We start from the raw sequence: 20,469 nt of genomic DNA, 5'->3' as shown, positions 1-20,469 counted from the left end.
AATTCCTGAGATGTCCTAGAAGACCCATACATCCTTGAAGATGGTTACTTACCTGTACTATAACTGTTCCTCTTCTAAATGTGGGTGCAGACGCATATTCCACTCACATGTGCACATACCCAGAGAATTTTGCTTAGCAGTACCCAGTTTTCATGCCTTCTGGCCCTCAAAGCCTCTGCCCACAGTTACATATGGGCCGCTCATCCCTGACCCCCCTCAGTTCTTTGCAACCAGAATCCAAGACTGGGAGACTGATTCAGACATGACAGAGGGTGGGTTGCAGAATATAGGTCTGCACCCACATCTCCAAGAACAGTTATAGGTAAGTAACCATCTTTCCTTTGAGTGGCTGCAGATGTATACTTCACTCAGATGACTCTCCAAGCCCTACCTCCTACTGGTACTACTTGAATCTACTCATACAATGACTACAAAAATGCCTTCCTTCAGTTTGCATCTGACCTAGATGCCACCGCATTAAGTACATATGAAAGACCACGCAGCAGCCCTGCAAGTGTCCCATATCGAAACATTTTTGAGAAATAACAGATGTCGCTTGGGGTACTCCATAAGCTGTCATAATGCTTGAAGTTCTCCCACCTGGAAATTGTGCATGTCGAGACCAGGTGTCCTGTCATCTGATCCACATAAAAGACAAAAAGCCAGTGCAACGATTGAAGTGGGTTAGTCCTTTGCACATAAAATGCCAAGCATTGCTTCCTATCGAACGTATGAAGATACTGATCATCTGAGTGTGGCTTAGTAAAGGATACAGGGTAACTAAATAACCTGCTTATGGTGAAACTGTGAAGTCACTTTGGATAAAAAAACTTCATATGTGGCCTGAAGGACACTTGGTCTGTGAACAACTGTGTAGGAGGAAGCCCTGCCATCGGGGCCTGCTGTTCACCAACTCTTCTTGTGGATGTTATAGCAGTAAGAAAGGCTGCCTTCTGGGAAAGAAAAAAGAAGAGACACAAAAAGCAAGCTCAAACGGACACATGAGGGTGGCCTGTACAGTATTAAGGTCTCACAACTGGACCATTTCCTTCACAGGTGCAAACAGACGGACAATACCTTTCAGAAATCTCACTGTCATGGAGTCAGTTTTCTCAGACTTCCTCTGGATTGGAGGATGGAATGCCGAGATTGCTGCCAACTGAACCCTCAACAAGCTAAGAGGCAGACAGGAGGACTTCAGATGTAACAAATAATGCCAGACCATCCTGAGCATGAGCGAACATCAGCTGAATTCCCCTAGATATTGACAAGGTGGGAAAAAAAAAAAACCCCTTTCACTTGGCTAAATTGGTGGTCCTAGCAGATGATTTTCTACTATTAAGTAGGACCCTCCAAACTGATTCCAAATACTGCCTTTCCTCTTCATCTAACCATCCATATCGTGAAGTACAGATTGCTCAGCGTAGGATAAGCAATTTAGTCATGGTGCTGAGTCAGTCGGTCGGGAAAAAGAGATGAGGTCTGGGAGGTTGGACAGACAGACAGATTGAGAAGGTTACAGATCCAACCTTGTCTTTACCAAACTGATACTTTTTGTGCCAGCTTGGTCAAGTCCAACTTCAGAGTTTGAGGATAACCTGAGAGATAAGAGGAATAGGGGGAAAGGAGTACATCAGAGCTGATCCCCAATTCAAATGGAAGGCACTGGTTAAAGATCCTGGACTGAGATCAAGAACAAAACTGATGGCATTTTTACTGTCCTTTGTTGCAAACCAGTTTACTGAAGGGATGTTCCATTCCCTGAGGATGGGCCTCACCACACCGCTTTTCAGAGACCACCTGTGGTTCTTGGAGAAAGTTCTACTGAGATGGTTGGCCAATTGGTTTTGCGAAGCTGGTAAGCGTAAGGCTGTAAAGCATGATGTCTTTGATGCAAAAGTACCAGAATTCTATTGCTTCCTGGCAAAGCTAGTTGGAACGGGCTCCTCTCTAACTGTCCACATGAATCACTGTGGTGCTATGCTCCCGGTGGTATGCTCCCCTGATCTGATCCCAAAAGGCAGGACAAGCATTGTAAGTGGCTTGAAGCTCCAGTATGTTGATATGAAAAGATGCTTCCATCTCTGACCACAAATCACAAACCTTTAACGTCCCTAGATGCGCTATTATGGAGACATTGTTGACTGGAGTCCTGGGCAGTAGAGGACAGGCAAAGGGAACCTGACATGCACTGTTCTGTTTAGCCCAGTATCTCTAGTAGCACTCAAACCAGTCTGTCAAATGATTGGCTACTCGGATGAGAGACCAATTTCAACCACGACTGAAGAGGAAAAAGATGCAATCTCACGTGCTGGACCATGGTGCCATATGGTCTAGTAACTTCAGGTATATGTGGATCATGGTAGAAGGCTGAGATTAGAGATCCAGAAGCACAAAAGGTGTCATATTGTTTGGAATCACTGACCTGGGAGAAAGGGCCTCAAATTCAGAGAGTTTAGAAGGGTCCCCATAAAAATCAATGTCTTCTTTGCTGTGTTCAAAATCAACCCCAGTTGATCAAAGAGGTACAGTGTGAACTGGAGAGGACTGAGGACTTATTCTTTGGATCTGCCCCTCACTAGCCAGTTGTCTGGGTATGGGAGGACATGAATTTCCCTCCACTGGGGATAAGTCACTACAACCATCATCAGACATTCACTAAAGAAACGTGGGGCTGATGACAGGCCAAAGTGGAGACCAGTGTATTGATAATGTTGACTGATGACTAGGAAACTTCCTGTGGTCTGGAAAAAAATCACCACATGGAAGCAAGCATCCTGAAGATTGAGGGCAGCAAACCAGATGGCGTGATCCAAAGTGGGGTGACTAGCAGCCAGGGTAACGTGGAATTTTATGCATTTGATGTAATTGTTGACACCATGGAGACGGAGGATAGGTCTCAACCCTCCCTTGGGCATGGGGATCAGGAAGTGCCAGGAGCAGAATCCCTTTCTCTGATAAGGGGGAACCACCCTCTCTACAGCTCCCAGAGCAGAGTCTGGACCTGCTGAAGCAGCAGCAGCGGCTCGTGAGATGGGTCCCTGAAAACAGATGGGGTTAAGGATGTGGAAAGGGGAAAAAGTACAGAAGTTGGATGGCATAACCTGACCCCACAGTGCTTAGGACCCATCTGTCCTTAGTTATCGCTTCCCATGCACTGCAGAAGTGAGAGAGCCGGTCCCCGAACTGAGATGTAGTTGAGATGGTCACAACTGGTAAGCTGCTCTCCATATGCAAGTCAAAGATGCTGCCTGCCCAAAGATGGAGGAGGAGGAGGATGGGCTGGTTGGTTGGTTAAAATTAGAACCAGGTCTCCTCTGTGATTCATGCCCTTTTCTGAAGAAGTCTTGCAGCCTAGCAAGGCAGGAGAACAGCTGGAAGTATCATTGCACATGATATTGCTGGGCTGTAGCTAACCCCGCAAAATGACGCCTCTTTGTGGCCTGGGTATAGAATTCCCCAATGACTGGAAAGTAGCACGAGTCCTCAACAGAATGCAACATATCAGCAGTTTCTTAGAGAGAAAAAACTGACCACAAAAGGTAAGTCCTCTATGCTCTTTTGGCCCTCAGGAGCTATGCCAGAATCTTGTAACCTCGAGGCCTTTCTCAATGTTACAGCCAAAGCTATAAATCTGGACGAAGCATTTGCCACATGCAATGTTGACTGCAAAGAGGTTTTGGCCACCGAATGGCCTTATGCAATAAATGCCTCACAACTCTCCCTGGAGGATTCTGCTAACTAATCTGTAAACATGGACACAGCATCTCAATTCACAAAGTCATATTTAGATAGTATTTTCTGCTGGTTGGCAATGCACATTTATAATGGAGATTGAATAAGCTTTCCTCCTCATCAAGTCCAACCTCAGACTCCGACTTGAGGAATGGATTTATATCCCCCCTGCCATAACTTCTTGGTTTTTTACCATCACAACCAGGGAAGTAGAAGTTGGATGTGAGAAAAAACACACTTGCATGGGAACCTTCCCTGGGAACATACTTTCTCTTATCAGTACATTTTGCTGTGGGTGTTAGAGACATTGGGGGTATTTCGCAGATTTGAGAGGCTCTAATATCACTTCATTTATAATGAGAGCCGCTCTCCTAGGAGCTGAGAACTGAAGGATATCCAGTAACATATGTTTGTTCTCCTTAAAAACCTCAGCTTGAATAGCCAAGATCAAGGTCATTCATCTCAGGAGATCTTGATAAGGATTTAAAATCTTTAGGTACCAGAGATGAAGAATCCAGCACTATAGCATCATCTGGTGACAAGGAAGAAGAGGGAAGCAGTGGAAATACATGACTATAACAAGGGTTCCAGGATGCACCGATTAAGAGGAAGCCTACTCAGTCTATGGCTGAAGCACAAGCAGCTCAGAAGGGGAGAGAACAGGTGAGCTTTCCCTAGACTTACTGGAAAATGGGGACTTTGCTGCCCAAGGATTCCAAGTAAGCCACTGGATAGGGTATGACATTAGTGACCAGTAGAAGCTAGGCCAGGTGCAGTTATCCCTACTGCATGAGTGGTACCAATCCCCATAAACTTCTGGGCGATTGCCAATGGTAAGTGACTTCAGAGTGGGACTGCGAAGGTGAAGGAGATGGAAAGGTCTCTTAACTAGATCCTGAAGACGCTTCCATGTAGTCTGACTGTAATGGAGGAGCCACTCCAGATGAAGCCAGTAAAGGCCTTGCATCCTCTGCAAGAGATGGCACTTACAGTCCTGACAAAGGCATCCCACTCGGTATCAAAGCTGGCATTGGTACCAGAACCAGAGTTGATCCCAGACCCAGAGTTAGACTGCTCTGCAATCATTGTCAGTACCGAAGACAGCGTCTGCACTGGCAAACCCCTCAGTACAGACCAGGAAGCCAACTGTAACCCTGCCCCATGGGTACAAGGTGCTGCAGACAGAGCCAACAGTCTGCAGCCAGTGCCAGTGGTGCCAAGGACACCAATATGGAAGCCATCCAGGACGACACCACTGGTGTTGGGACTGGGCTCAGTGGATGCCCCACAGGCGGTACCAGAGTTGACTGTACTGGTTTCACATTGGTACTGCAGAGGGGGTTGACAGTCCACCTCTATCCCACATACTGAAAGACTCACGGTGCCGGTCTACACTCCTCTTAGAAAGGGAGGAGGAACCTCTCCAAGTTCTGGAGCAGCTCCAGTCCATTTTGGGAGAGCTTTTCCTCAGATTACCAAAGGAAGGAGAACAATTGTCGTTGCTCCTGGGAGAGGAATCCAAGTATGACTGTGGAGTTGCAGCCCATACAAGCTCAGTTGCTCTCTGAGGGGCCTGATGATCTGTGGTAGTCCCCTATGCTGAAGCAGGCCTCATGCTCTGCTCTAGTAGGTGCCAATTTAAGTGCAAGGCTCTAACCACCTGCATTCTCTTCTTGGACTTACAGATGGAGCATCTTTCCTTAATGTGCCCTTGCCCAAGGCACAAACATTGAGTGTGGGCAGGGCCACTCAGAGGATTCAGGGGGCTTGCGGCGCTTGTACTCACCCGGCGGTGGTCCGAGTCTTCAGCATTTTGGCAGCAGGGGGCCCTTCGGTCACTCCGCGTCTTTGGCAGCAATGAAAGGCCCTCCACTGCCTAAGACCCAAAGCAACTGAAGAGCCCCCTGCCACCAAAATGCTGTAGACCTGGACCGCCGCCGGACCAGGGCTTGCAGGGCCCCTGCAGGGCCTGGGGCAAATTGCCCCACTTGTGCCCTCCTGCCACCCCCGGCAGCCCTGAGTGTGCGGAGCTCACTGGTAGGGATAGCTACTTTGGACAATGCTTAAAACTCAGGGAAGGTGTCACACCTGGCTAAAAACTAACTACACGGCACTAAACCCTAAGGTACTACTAAACTAACCATTTTTTGTTTCTCTCTACCCCCAATAAACACTGCGATAGAGAACACGAGGTGAGATACCATACCTGAACGCTCCAACTCAAGCCGCGGGTGGGCGAGAAGGAACCAAGGGGGACCAGAGTGCTGCCTCCCTTATATAGGGGCTATGGCAGCCAGTGGGCACAAGTACCACCCCAACAGGTACTGCCAAGCAGAGTTCTTTGGCTTCGGTGCTTTGGGCAAGTGTGCACATGACGAACACACATCTGCAGCCACTCAAAGAATCAGTGTTTGCTCGGGAAATATTTGCATAAAAACAAGGAACCACTTCAGTCAGAGACGTTACAGAACAAACGCAGACTGATTAGTTGGTAAAAACGTCACTAGCGAAAGGTCTGGCCTTCCACTGTCCAAGAGTGGAGGCAGAACATTGCAGGGTTATTCCATAAGTGAATACATAAAAGATGTTAGTTCCATGCCACTTGGAAGGGATAACCCAGTTTTGCTAAACAACTGATTTGAACGCTAACAAAACCATTAGGGATCTATTCAAAGGGCTCGAGGACCGCAACCAGAATGATCCCCTTACTGTGCAGTTACTACCTCTCTGATACTACTTGCTCTCTTGTATAAAAAGACAGGGGAACCTATTAGCTGACTTATAGCAGTATTCTGAGCAGAGCTCATATGGTGTTCAACAACTCTCCAACACTGACCCAGCTTCCTGATTTTGTATCAAGTGATCTGTGTATGTTCTTTACAGTTCATCGTTCAGTGCATTTAAAATCATTAGCCCCACTCACTACACACTCACCTAGTACCAATATTGGACACTGAGGGCTGCAGCTTCTCTCTTTCTCAGCTTTGATTGGACACCAGGATCCATCTACCAGGTATTCAATTTCATCTGCATCCTCGCATTCAGTCAATATTTTTGATAGCAGCCTGGAGAGGAAAGAAGATGCCATCTATTAGCCTTGAGGCAATCAGCAGAGCACCTTTGACGACAGAATGCTAAGATGGATCCTCACCTTAAATGGCCCTAACATTTATGTTAGGAAGGGAATTTGGTAATGAAAAGCTGCTACACTCAAGTCCTATTCCCCCCCACACAACAGGTACTGGCAGTGCCAACATCCCCAGTCCATCCTGATATGGCTTAAACCATGAATCAGAGAGCAGCCTTCATGCTCGATTCAGTCCTTGGTCTCTGTTGATGCTGCCCATGGTGTGGGAGAGGACAACTATTGTTACTTATGACAGGTGGTAGTTTTGTGATGAAGACTTTCCACCAGGAAGTGGGCTGAGACAGCAGCTCAGTTATTAGACCACATCTGAACACAATGCAAAAGACTCAGCTCCTCACACCCCATCCTGTAGCCCAGCAGATACCAAAAGCTGAAATTTTAATTACAGTAGAACACAGTCCCACTCCACTGCAAGTGTGAAGTGAGGCCAATAGACAAGTCCCTTGTGATGCTGTCCAGACAATATTCTTATGATGCCACATCTACAGTACACTGGGTGACTCATGCACACACATTCCATTTATTACATTATGGAAGGACAGAATAATCCACCAGATTAACAAAGTCAGGTAGGAAGTGTAGCCTTCCTCTCTTCTTACTCTTTATCAGTCCAGACACTGCACTTCCCAAGCTACTGATGAAATCTCCGGGAAGTATAAAATGCATGCAATGTCCTCCCGGCCAGAGGCTGCATCAGAAAAAGCTTCTGTGCCCAGCCCACACTATGTTGAAAATACAAAAATGTTGGCATAGATCCAGATGGCCACCTTACCCATTTCCAATCATGAGGAAATGGATCTCTAACCAGATGGAGACTACCTTTCTGGTTCATCGTGCCTTAGCGGTTGGGCATTTGCTTTACTATTGTTGAAGTGTTTCTCATCACTGGCTTCAAGAGGGTGTTTAATAGTTATTGGAACAGAGCATCTAGAATTCAGATTGGAGAAAGCATCACTCACGCCTAGGCTGTGGAGTTTTCCCTTTATCAGTACAAGGGTGAACCAACACTTGATTTGTAAAAGTTTGAAGTTTCCTTGATGCGTGAAACCATTCTGAGAACTGTTTTGTCCCGATTGAGTGGAATCAAATAGCAGATCCATGACAGGCTCTGGACAGCTCTAGTCTCCTAGCCTAGCAAAACGGATACTAGAAATAGAACTTTAAAGATGTAAAATGGTTCAGGGAGGCTTACATGAGATCCCTCAACTAGCTTGGTCTTCAGTAGCTTCCCTGAATCTTTACTGGATGAGTTGCGTTCCTCTGCTTGCTGAAACGGACACCATCTGGATCAGACTCCAACATGGTCCATTCTAGTTTACTCCTAGACTGATTATTACCAATTTTACAAAAACTGAACAGGAACAAAGTTCAGCTGTCTATTAGAGAGATGCCAGATTAATGACAAAGGCACGGATTGGATCGAGTTCATCTTCTCTACCTCACTGTTTTCTGCTGTAAAATAAAGAAAAGGAAGCTTTGCCAGTGGAGGAAGCACTACCGGAACACCCTTTCTTCCATAAGCTTTAGCCCTCCATAGTCAGGCTGTAAATGAGAAAGGGAAATGGATATTCCTGTTGTATTTACTCCTGGGGGAATTCTGAACACAATAGTTTAAAATTCTGCATATTTGTCAAAATAATGCAATATAATCACTCTGGTTTTAATTATTTCGGTAATGTATTTAAACTACAATACAATGGATGGAGCACAGGAGTGGAGAGCATTGGAGAAAGTCCCCAAACACCCTTGCCTAACAGTAATGTGGCTAGGTTTGATCCTTTATTTCTAGTTATTAGTCAACAAATATATGCAGCCATATGCTCAGTGTTGCATCATAGACAACTGAGGGCTGGGGAAATCAAACTCACAATTTACATTGGCTACTGACCATCTCCAGAAAGGTCAGCAGCAAACAGTTCATGGAGCACATTTTGATAGGAAATGTTTTCAGTCCAAAAATGTAGACCAGTTCTAATCACGAAAGCACAAGCAGCATTTATAAGGTCACACTGTCCTTTACACCAGTGCTTCTCAAAGTTGGGCCGCCGCTTGTTCAAGGAAAGCCCCTGGCGGTCTGGGCCGGTTTGTTTACCTGCCGCATCTGCGGGTTCGGCTGATCATGGCTCCCACTGGCCGCGGTTCGCTGCTCCAGGCCAATGGGGGCTGTGGGAAGCGAACCGCGGCCAGTGGGAGCCACGATCAGTTGAACCTGTGGTTGCAGCAGGTAAACAAACCAGCCCGGACCGCCAGGGGCTTTCCCTGAACAAGCGGCGGACTGGCTTTGAGAAGCACTCCTTTACATCCTTCTGGCAATGTGAAAGAACTTAAAACTTTTACATCTGTTTTATACACCTGGGGGGGGGGGGGAATTCAAAAGACAATGGGAACAATTCATTAAGCAGGTAGGCTGCTACATTCTGCTCTGCTAGAGGGGACAGAGCCTGCCTCATTCCTACCTCCTTAGAAACTCCCTGACGCTCTTCTTCACACACAGTATGCTGCAACAGCGAGCAAGAGGGACACAACGTCTCTCTCTCACTTGCATGAATGCCCAGCTCCCCCCTTCCGGTGGTGATTTACACCTCTACTGGCTGCTCTGGGCACCTGAGCCAACCTGTCTGTGCTGTCGGGAAGGGGCGCATGACCACTTTTGTAGCTCTCCTGTCAGAAGTCATTTTTCTGTGGGGAAGCAAAGAAATCTGGAGGGGATATGAATTCTGCACATGCACAGTGACGCAAAATTCCCCCAGGAACATGCATTGGTAGGCTTGGCAGAATTTATTTAATAATTTTGATGGATAATCTCAGACTATTTAAGCACCTTCTTCTCTTTTCATCTGTTTAAATTTTCCACAGTTTCAGGAAATTAGGTGGGGTCAAACAATTATTTAATGACAGTAGATGTTAAGATTCAAAAGTGAAATCTTTAGAACTGTTAAACGTCAAAATATACAAAGTAAATATCTTTAAATCAAACCTCTAGCAAGTTCTCAAACATCATTTTTCTTTCTCTGCATATCAGTAACTTTGATTTTTTTTATCATTTACTGAGAAAAATCTAATTCTCGCAAGCCTGCGTATTGGCCACAGGGCAAAGTGAACAGGTAATCTATGTCTAGGTTGCTTCAGATTGACTGAAGAGGTCCCAATAGCCAGAGAAGATCAGTAACTATGAATTTCTTGATGACTCGAGTACTGTCTGCATGATTAAATCCATGGGAATATATAACCAAGGCTGAAGTTCACATAGACTCACTCATCTGCCCCTTTGTAGAATTCATCTGAGCTCTTGTGATTGGTCCATCAGTATATTTCAGGGAAATCCCCAATAGGAGGTCTGAGATATCTGAGTGGAGAGTTCATTTCCTAGAAACCAGGAGCTCTGCACCTCGTTGCTATCAGCATTTGTACAATTTGTCCGCAATTTCTACACTGGAGCTCAGTGAATAGTCAGGCTGCCTAGCCATTTCCTGACTCCTGCGCTGCCTTGTTCACACAGGAAATGGTGGCATTCATCACTCTGTTCCTTCCTTTGCTCTTGGCAGAGTAGGCAACTAGTTTACGGAGTTCTCCTTTAAGGTGATCAGCATCTAAACCCAAGTTTCTGGAGCTACTGGGAATCCTAGTCAGGTCTGTAACTTGTTTAGGATGGCATCTGTTGCCAGGACTAGCTAATTCAGTGGTTCTTGTAGAGGACTCGTCCTGGCTCTGCATATGAAAACATATCTCAATGATAAGAGGCAGACATTCCTTGGATAAGACTATCCTCTTGATAATACTCAGTTCCATCTCTCCATGTTTCTTTATATGATCTTCTAATATCACTCTATCAAACCTTGTTCTGAGATGCACAATGGAAGCATATCCCCTCCAAGGTGCTCCTCTATTATCAAGCATTAATCTTTGAGCAGTTGACATTCTTAAGTGTCTTCAAGGCTAAGGACTTTCTTTGACTCAGCTAGTTGCCCAAGCATAGACAGACTGTGAAGCTTTCTCCCTTCCAGGCTGATGTATAAATGTACACCATGTTTGAGAACGTCTATGGTGCTGTTGCTAGTCCCAAAATATTGGTACTTGTATGTGGACTCCAACACTGAATATTGCATCTGTGGGACATGCTCCTCACAGGCCAGTTCTCTCATCAAGTGTTTTCAAAGGGCATAAAAACCCGCTATGGTTCACAATCTGAAGGCATGAGCTTTTAGAGTTGCCACCTTAATGTTTGGGACCCACAAGAACACATTGGGCAGCACAAGACAACAGAATGAAAGAACTCTCCTCCAGATATATTAAACACACAGTTATATTTCTCCATAAGGGGCTAAAAGAAAAGGATGTTTGCGGTTGGCCAGTCTAAGGACCTTCCCTAAAATTTGTGGCTTCAGACCCTTGCCCCAGATTGGGGAAGACAAAACGCAGGCCTCCTGCTTCCCAATGTGGACCATAATGCTCTCTTGGACTTGGTTCTCTGGACGCTGTTTCAACAAAGTGACCCAAACTCGACTGGCTGCATCAGAGCTCAGCAGGGCCCTCTACAAACCTTAGATACCTTTTTTTGCAATCCTACTGGCGCACTTACTGTGCTTACTATACTGTTTGTAAGTGCTGTTGAGTGCTGCCAGACCTTGTAATGTTGTTAGAGATACAATACACAGGATCTTCATTCTGAAAGTCTAAAGCTTACTCACAAAAAGCTCCTCTCAGAAAGCAGCACAAACAACTAGTATGACATTATAACAAAGATGATTCAATGCTTAACAGCTTGAGGTTCTCTGAACCTACCAAAGTAAGGTTATTGGAGGCAGACACTACTAGAACCATGAACCAACAAGCTCCTTTTATTCATGGAAGAACTTTATAAAAGCATCTTTGTTGTACTGTCTCCATCTAAGGCAGGGAAGAGCCTGGATTAGTGCTCAACGATGCACGACTACAACCCTAAGCTGCTTTGATGAACCCAGACCAAAAGAATCAAAAAAGTAAAAATAAAATCATTTCAAGAACATATTAGTAAAAACAATGGCTAAAAAGCCAGGAAAAATTCCAACCTAAGCTTACAAGAACCCCAAACCCTTGAAAGTGTGGGTATTCATAAATAAGGTGCTCAAAATACCTTCAATGTGTCCCTACAGAGATTCCAACCCCGTATCTTGTTCTTTTTATAGGAACTCATAATATAGAAATTGCCAGCAAAGCTTTTTTTAAGGACTTTAAGGAGTTTGCAGCCTACTGCTACAGATACTATTTGCAGTTTGCAGGTAGAGTATCCAAAAAAGAATGTACCCACAGAGCACTGGTTTATAACTGCATTCATACCTCCATCTCAGATGTGCTAGCTCTGCACCTAATGACACCTGGATTAATGGTTGGCACATACTTATGAAGTGCTGAGAACTGCTTGTGAGGTACTGCAGGATCAGGCCCTTAACGAAGGAGGGGAAGACGACTGCATGCCGAAGGCAGCCTGTCTTGTCAGGAGTGTGTAAAGTAGTTTTACTCTAGGGAGTGTAAATGACAATCAGTCACTGCATGGAAAAGAGCAAAGCATCCTAGCTTTTGCTGTCACCAAGATGAAAAATGAAGACGGTTGTACGAGTTTCAGAGCGAGCTGATGAGAAGCTACAGAATCAAGAAGCAAAGACTAATGACCGAGTCTCACGCAAACCCACTACCACCAGTAACGGGGAGGTTAGTCTTTTACATGCTCATGGAGCAATTATACATTTTAAACTTAAAAACAAATTTTGAAATGGAGGTGGATCAGCTAGAAGGCCTTAAAAACCAGAGCATGAGCCCAACGTGGAAGAGGGTGGGGAGGAATAACCGAAGGGGCAGAAGAGGAAGGAGCATAGGAACTCACCCATCAATTATTAGCTGGTCATAGGGTGCTGGTTTGTCACACACAGGACACATCCAAGTTGGCTTCTTCTCATTCATCTGGAGGTAGAAGACTGCATCGAAGCACTGTAGGTGTGCACAGGTCTCAGCCCGGCATGGGACAGACAGGCGCATCTTCACCAGCTACGGGACCAAGAGCAGACAGACCAGTGACCCATCCCACCATTGTATCACTAGATGCTTCCCCTTCCAAAAATGGGATACTGGTGCCATGTGCAAATACACAAGAAACTGCTTCTAGATGGTTTTGGTGAAAGATGATTATCCTGTAAAGATGGTTTGGACAGATAAATAGGAGAGCTAGTGTTAATGGCCTGGATTGCTGGGCAACAACTTACCGGGCAGATGAGCGAGACTCGAACACCTGTAGTAGCAATTTCACTGTCTGGATCCAAACGTAATTTCTCCTTTACTGTATTCAGGAAGACAAGAGGATAAAATTAAGGCAGCCCGTTTTAAACCTAGAAATAACATGGAGTATAAGAGGCAAGCTTCTGCGGTTGTCACATGGGGAAAAACCTGCTGATGCCAGGAGAGGATGCAGTAAATACTGCGCAATATGCAAGTGACTCAGACACCCATGGAGAGCAGGGACAACAGGGTGGAAGGTGGTAGTGGGTCACGTCACTGCAACATCAGGGCAGATACTGGACAAGGAACAAGGCATTCAAGCTAGGGCCACACCCACTTAAAAAAAAATGTAGTACAATACAGAGTGACACGACTATAATGGGGCAAGCCCAGGCGATAGCGAGGCAGCAGGACTCTAGTCCAACTGACCCTCTTAGTCTCATCTGAGCTGAACAGACTAGCTCTATTCAGACCCCAACGGGATGCAACTCTGGAGCTGACCAACAAGCTGGGCTGCGGGCATACTGGCCAGTTTCTGCACTGCAGCAGGCTTTGTCACGTCTGGGAGATTAACATGCAAAGCCAGAGAGCAAGGCAGGAGGTCTGGCCAAAATGCCATTTTCCAAGAAGGGAATAGGCATATTTGGAATAATCGACACATTAGGATAGGAGGTAGGGAGTTCAGTCTCTGCTGAAGCTCACCCACGTAAAAATCTGGTGGGACAGACAGAATCAAGGATGATGCTCTAGCTGGCAGGTGAGATGTGGGGGCCTACGTGACTGCAGAGGCCACAGGGAGACAACCATTTACATCTTTTGGAGGGACATTTTTCTTCAAACAGGTGCTGAATGAACACAGAAAATTGTCCCTAAACAAATCACTCCAGAAACATTACAAAAGCCACCACTAGCACTGCTGTTCATACACGTTTATTACACTTCCATCATCTCTCTTTGGGGAAGGGTGCACTACCTCAGCTGTCTCAGACCATCATAAAACACAACTCGATATAGAATCTTTATGCATTTAGAAACAAAAAAAACCAGCTCTATGTTGAGATGTTGCTTTACAACTAAAACATAACGGCTGGTGGGGTTGTAGAGTATTGTTTTACAAGAATACCAAGCATTAAATGCTGCAAACAGTTAAATTCATTTTCCATCCAGCCCAGCAGATCATGGGAAATGAGACCAACTATATCCTAGGAGCTGTTAACTAGCATCAAGATTTTTTTCTTTAAAATGGGTGACGAAACTTTGGCTTTCAACTCCACAGTTAGGCACCTAAGTACCGGATTTCAGAAAGTGCTCTTAACAGAAGTCAACAGAAACATATGCAGAGGAAGATACGTCAGCCCGGGTAAGCAAGTGGAGTTAAAGGGCAGTGTTAATGGTTATTAAAATAGAGAGGTGATCAGAATCCGAAACCATTGTAGAATGCACTGGTGAGCTATCGTAGCAAGGTTTACAAGCTACCTGGATCTGGCAGATTCGGATGCCCACAAAAAATGAGTTTGTGGAAAGCCAAAGTGATGGTGTTTCTCATTAGCTCATAACATGACCAGGGAAACTAGACAAAAGAAAAATGACTCCAGGGTTAAGAATTTAACAAAAGTAATCCACCTCTGCCAGCCAAATGAAGTCAAGATTTTTATTTATCTATCCCACTGGAGTTAGAGGTGATGACAAAAACAAGCTTGCCAACAGTAAAGGCAGGAAATCCTGTTTGTAGAATATTTGCATGATGCTTCCAGACTTTGAGGGGATATATTGTAAACACGAGTTTTGAAAGGAAAAGCCATTCTACTCTTGATTACCCACAGCCCTGTTTCACTAAAACTGGGCTCAAAGAGGAATGATGGGATCTGGTTTTATTTACAGCACTAACGGCATGGGGAAATGGGAGAGCAGTCCACAACCGCTGCTTCAGCTATGCTAGGGTAGCTAAGCCACACAACAACCAGTGACTGCCAAACTCTTAGCTGGTTACCATTTTCCTTCCCCTTATTGCCATAAGCAAAGATGCAACAGTTCTGCAGATGTCAATCAATCACATAGGACCATTGGTTATTTAGGCACAATTGTGTCAAAGCCACTGTCTGAATGTTGAGTTGGAAGGGATCAGCATGTTCATCTGCCCCACACCTGGGCAGGGATGGGAGCGAGGGGCAAGATACAAAGGTATATTTGGACCCATAGAGAACCCTAAAGATAGTTGTACAAATGGATGCTAGAGTTTGGCTGAATTGTTGCAATGTAATAAGTCTTATCTATAGGATGACCAGATGTCCTGATTTTATAGGGACAGTCCTGATTTTTGCGGCCTTTTCTTATATAGGCTATTACTCCCCACCCCAATTTTTCACACTTGCTATATAGTCACTCTACTTATCTAGGGCTTTTCATCAGTAGATCTCAAAACACTTAAAGGAAGTTAGTACCTTTAGCTCCATTTTATCAATGAGGAAACTGAGGCACAGAGCAGGAAGTGATAAGCCCAAGGTCACCCAGCAGGCCAGTGACAGAACTGGGAATAGAACCCAGGCCTCTTGATTCCAAACCCAGTGCTCTATCAATTAGGCCACACTGTGCCTCCTAAAGGAATGCTGAATTCTCTCTTTTCAATATAATCAGTCATCTGTAGCTAGTGACCAGGCTACAAGGACCTGACACATCTGAATGTGTGTTTTTCCCTATACGTTAAATAGGCCTTTTTTGAAATTGTGCCCCCTAAGCCTGGTAAGTGCAGTTTGTGGTTAGCGTAGAATACCACAGCATGTTTTTTTTAATTGTCCTCTCATACAGAATTAAGTGCTACGGTCATTATGTCATAACATAATTTGGAATCACTGAATGACTGGAAGTAAGTTCCTTGGACTACTAGGAACTGACGGTCTGGCCTTGCCTTTGAAAGGTAATTTCCCAAGATTTCCAATAAGGTTCTGCATTTACCCAATACCATGATCTATCTGAATGGGTTCGACCAAGGATCACCTCTTTTCTAAAGATCTATATCGCATTTGAAACAGGTGCTGTGAATTCCTGCTCTCAAACACAGGGGGATTGGCAGCAGGACATCCCCACATAAGAGTTCTTTGCTCCAGAAATTTCCTCTGGAGATCCTGCAAGTGCTCTGGCAACATTCATCCATTTATAATTATTCAGCTGAAGCAGGAAACCACTCATCAGAATGACACTGAACCTCAGCATCACTCACCATAATATGACCCGGGAATGAATTCTAACTCCAACTAAATTAGGTCAAAATTTATCTGTATCATGAAAAGTGCTGCAAAAATCTCTGCACAGATCTGGGGCAATCTGATAATGTGCCTAATATATAGCTTAGCAAAGTCACTCAAATTTGACAAATGATTTTATAGAATTGCAGAGAAAGATTCTATAGAATTTGACAATTGTTTCCGCACAAAATTTCTAGTAGCCTGACTTCTCAGACTGTCCAGTCTGATGAAGACTGCATGAACTTTAACAATGACATGGACTTACCGAGTGCCTTGCAGAGCTCTGGATGTTTAATTCCAATGGTTTTCAACCTCTGCAGCAATTCCGCTGAGGTCATTTGCCGCACTAAATATAGGCCCACTGAATAACTCTAAAGAGAAAGGAAAGGGACAGGATGAGAAGAAAGGGCACACTCCACACACATGCTCGTTTATTTCCCAAGTCATGCAATCATTTACCTTTCCATAATTCCCCCACGTAACTGTGATTCGATTGGTCGCTGCTGACAGGTACATGAGATGTGTGAGGTTAATGGGACGACAGGGCCTTTTAGGCTCCACTCCAGGCTTGTTAGATGGGTAGTAGCCCTGTAGCAAAGAGAGACATTTTTCTCTTTATTTTACCAGAGAGACTGCTGTAGCTGAAAAGGAAAAAAAATCCACAAGGACATCAGCCTTGAAAAATTCTACTCATGCACAGAGTAACTTTTTTGGATGAGATTATCAAGTCATAGTAAAGAGCAGGGAAGTTGACACTGCACTTTCATGGCAGTTTTGCAAGAATACTGTTAATGAACTCTACAAACCAAATCCATTACACAATGCACTTCAAAGTCAAAACAATCTATTATTAGCACTGCAGCTCCCCGTCTGTATTCACCAGAAAACAATTTCCAGAATAAAACAGAACCATTTAAATCACACACATTCTCCCTGGGCTGTAAAGTGACACTTCATGGCTGGGTTGACTTACCGGCACTGAGCAGTAACTATGATTCACTTTTACTGCGATGTTTGGAGGGTACTGATCCTCCTGCGGGGAACTAGTGTCCGTGTAGCAGATTCTGGAGAGAAATGGTGACCTTTAAATGTCTACATCCCATATGCGATTTAAAAGATCTCTACCCTAATAAATACTATCGACTTCAACAGCAGCCAGCTAGGAGTACCACTCAAACTAAACTATGCTTGTCATCTAGTCAAACCAAACCCATTACACCCAGGAATCTCTACGGAGGACACGACATAGACTTCAAATTCGGCTTCACAGCAGAATGCTACGTAACTAGCAGTTTCTATTGCAATAACTCAAATATCATCTGCAGAGAACCAAGAGGGTCAATGCAGCAGAAAGTTATGTTGTAAGATGCTTGCGCTATCCTTGCAAACAAAGGACTTGCTTAAAGTGATCCGTTATTTTGTAGCTATTGAACACAGAGCATTGAAACGGTTACTATGTTGTACTAGTGATCTCCCTCCCCTAGTTTGCTGCCTCATGGGTTTAATTAATTTCATGGTATTCAGACTTACCTTAGCACAACCTGAACAGATTTCACACCAGCTTGCAACTCCCTGGTAAAAACAAAACAGACTTTCATTTAACAAAACCTCAGTTTTCTTTATCCAATCAACAAATAACCTAAAGCTATTACAGATATTTTTTTTTAAATCACTTGTCAGGGTTTGTGACATTTACATTAACTCCTCACTTAACATTGTAGTTATGTTCCTGAAAAATGCAACTTTAAGCAAAACGATGTTAAACGAATCCAATTTCCCCATGAGAATGAATGTAAATGAGGGAGTTAGGTTCCAGGGAAACTTTTTTCACCAGACAAAAGATTTTATATATTATCTCTGTGTGTGTGTCTGTAAGTAATATATATGATGAGAGAGAGATATCTCTCTCTCACACACAGTATAAGTTTTAAACAAACAATTTAATACTGGTACACTGTGATGATGATTGTGAAGCTTGGCTGAGGCGGAGGAGTCGGAGGGTGGGATATTCCCAGGGAACGCCTTACTGCTAAATGAACTAGCAATTGACTGAGCCCTCAAGGGTTAACTCTCACAACACTCTACAAGGCAGCAGGAAAGGAAGGAGGGCAGACAGAGACACCCTGTGTGAGAGAGAGAAAAAAAATGTGCATTTCCCCTTTAAGTAGCTGACCCCAGGCTTAGGTACACTGCCTTGTTAATTAAATCAGCTTACTGAGACCTGAAACTAGCAGCTACTGCCTAGAAGCTCTCTCCCTCCCTCCGTCCTGTTCGCGCCCCCCCCCCTTCATGGAAGATGGGGTAAGCAGGGTGCAGGAGTGGGGGAAGGGGAGACACCCTGACATTAGTCCCCCTCTGCCCTCCTCCCCCATACAACAAGCAGGGGTCTCTGGGAGCAGCTCCAGGGCAGAGGGCAGGAGTAGCGCATGGGGGGAGGGCCAGCTGTTGCACAGGGAACTTAGGGGAGTGAGGAGCTGATAGAGGGAGCTGATAAGGGGGCTGCTGGTCCACCCTGGTTCCAACCACCCACCAGCTAGCTGCAACGGGCTGCTCTTCCTGCAAGCAGTGGACAAAACAGGCGGCTGCCAAACGACATTAGAAGGGAGCATTTCACAACTTTAAACGAGCATGTTCCCTAATTTTGGTCTGCAACTTAACGTCAAAACAATGTTAACTGGGACAACTTTAAGTGAGCAGTTCCTGTACTTTAAAATTTCACTTGTTTCGGAAAATAGGAACGGTCTGGTTAGTTTCATTTTCCAGCTCTCATGCACCAAACCAAGGTTTTGGTATTTGGGTTTCCAAAATTGCAGAGAAATGTTTAAAGAAAAGTATCTGTCTTCATCAAAATATTAAGTGACTGCAGAAACATTTCCAGGCAGATGAGATTTTGTTAAACATTCCCACTCTCTGCCCCCCACTATGCCTAGGCTGACAATGTCCCTACAACACCCTCTTCATTCGATTAGTAAACTAAAACTGCTCTTTCAAATAAAGGAATGAGCATTATGGTACCAACAGAATATTCCTGTTGACGCTATTAGCTTTATCAAATGGTATATTAAGTGGTTTCAGAAAAGCTGCATAGCAGAATACGGGGTTCTTAATAGAAAGTTTTAGACACAGACACAAGATGTACTCTAACTTCTGCCCAGATGAAACTCAGAATTTAGCCTGGATTTGACAGTGAAAGTGTTTTGCAATCCAATCCTACTTTTAAATTGTTTAAAGTTTTCAGGAGGTTGAGTTCAGCCCATAGCTTACAGGAAAGGGAGTTACTCTGACAGCTTTAAAGAGTCCATCAGCGGGGACCATACTTAGATACTTCTCGCTGCTGTCAGAGAAGGCAGAACCTGCCCTGAAGGAGCATTGCATCTGATGTCAGGCGCTCACTAGAACGCCTAAAGGGAGTGCATACTATGTTCTAATCAGACTACAGCTGATGAGAATCCCCTCATAGATCCAAATATTCCGGGCTTTTCCTTTCTCCACATTCAAGATACACAGTTAGCAGTCTTCTGTTAGATCATCCCAAAAGGTCTGCCCAAGTCTCTGTGGTCTTTGAATGGCATTTCTTTGCACTACTTTCATCTATGTGGATCGCCATACTATTTGAGCACTTAACATAAAAATAAATATTCAAGAAGGAAGCTTGCCCCGATGTGTGACATTATTATTCTGTTGTTTACTGTGGGGAAGTTGTGTCAGAGTTTTACATTTCACTCAGCTCAAAAGGTTTGTCATCATTCTGATCTCTCATGGCAGCAAATTCCAGGGTCACAGGCCAGCTGCTGAGTAAGCTTTACCTCCCGCACTGATGTATTTCACTCCTGGGGTTGAAAGTTCTCTCACTGAAGAGGAACGTAGTTGTCATGGGAAGTCCTAGTGGCAGAGTGCAAGATAGCTGCTCAGGCAGCTATTATCAAGAATCCCTGGGTAATGGCATTGAGCATAGAGCGTTTAACCTGTTATTCAAAAAAGATTCTGCAAACAGATTTATACTTTTGGCTTAAACAAGAAGTTTCAAGACCTCAATAATTGCATGCTGTTTGCCCTGCCTAAACTTACTATTCTAGCTGGGATTTATCACACTAG

The 20,469-nt window shown here is 44.5% G+C and overlaps 1 protein-coding gene across 1 annotated transcript in view; it reads right to left on the bottom strand.

The window, feature by feature from the left end:
* Positions 1-20,469, bottom strand: part of PIAS4 (protein inhibitor of activated STAT 4) — a 36,912-nt gene that overhangs the window by 3,291 nt on the left and 13,152 nt on the right. The window contains exons 4-10 of the mRNA XM_050934263.1: positions 17,905-17,946; positions 17,348-17,438; positions 16,834-16,962; positions 16,640-16,745; positions 13,120-13,193; positions 12,744-12,904; positions 6,670-6,800 (exon numbers count right to left, since the gene is read on the bottom strand). Coding sequence (XP_050790220.1) covers positions 6,670-6,800; positions 12,744-12,904; positions 13,120-13,193; positions 16,640-16,745; positions 16,834-16,962; positions 17,348-17,438; positions 17,905-17,946 — 734 coding nt within the window. The remainder of the gene's footprint in view (positions 1-6,669; positions 6,801-12,743; positions 12,905-13,119; positions 13,194-16,639; positions 16,746-16,833; positions 16,963-17,347; positions 17,439-17,904; positions 17,947-20,469) is intronic.

This window comes from Gopherus flavomarginatus, chromosome 24 (assembly GCF_025201925.1).
Source record: "Gopherus flavomarginatus isolate rGopFla2 chromosome 24, rGopFla2.mat.asm, whole genome shotgun sequence".
Classification (NCBI taxonomy): domain Eukaryota; kingdom Metazoa; phylum Chordata; order Testudines; family Testudinidae; genus Gopherus; species Gopherus flavomarginatus.
The sequence above is the reverse complement of the archived record's forward strand: the minus strand, read 5'-3'. Positions and strand labels throughout refer to the sequence as shown.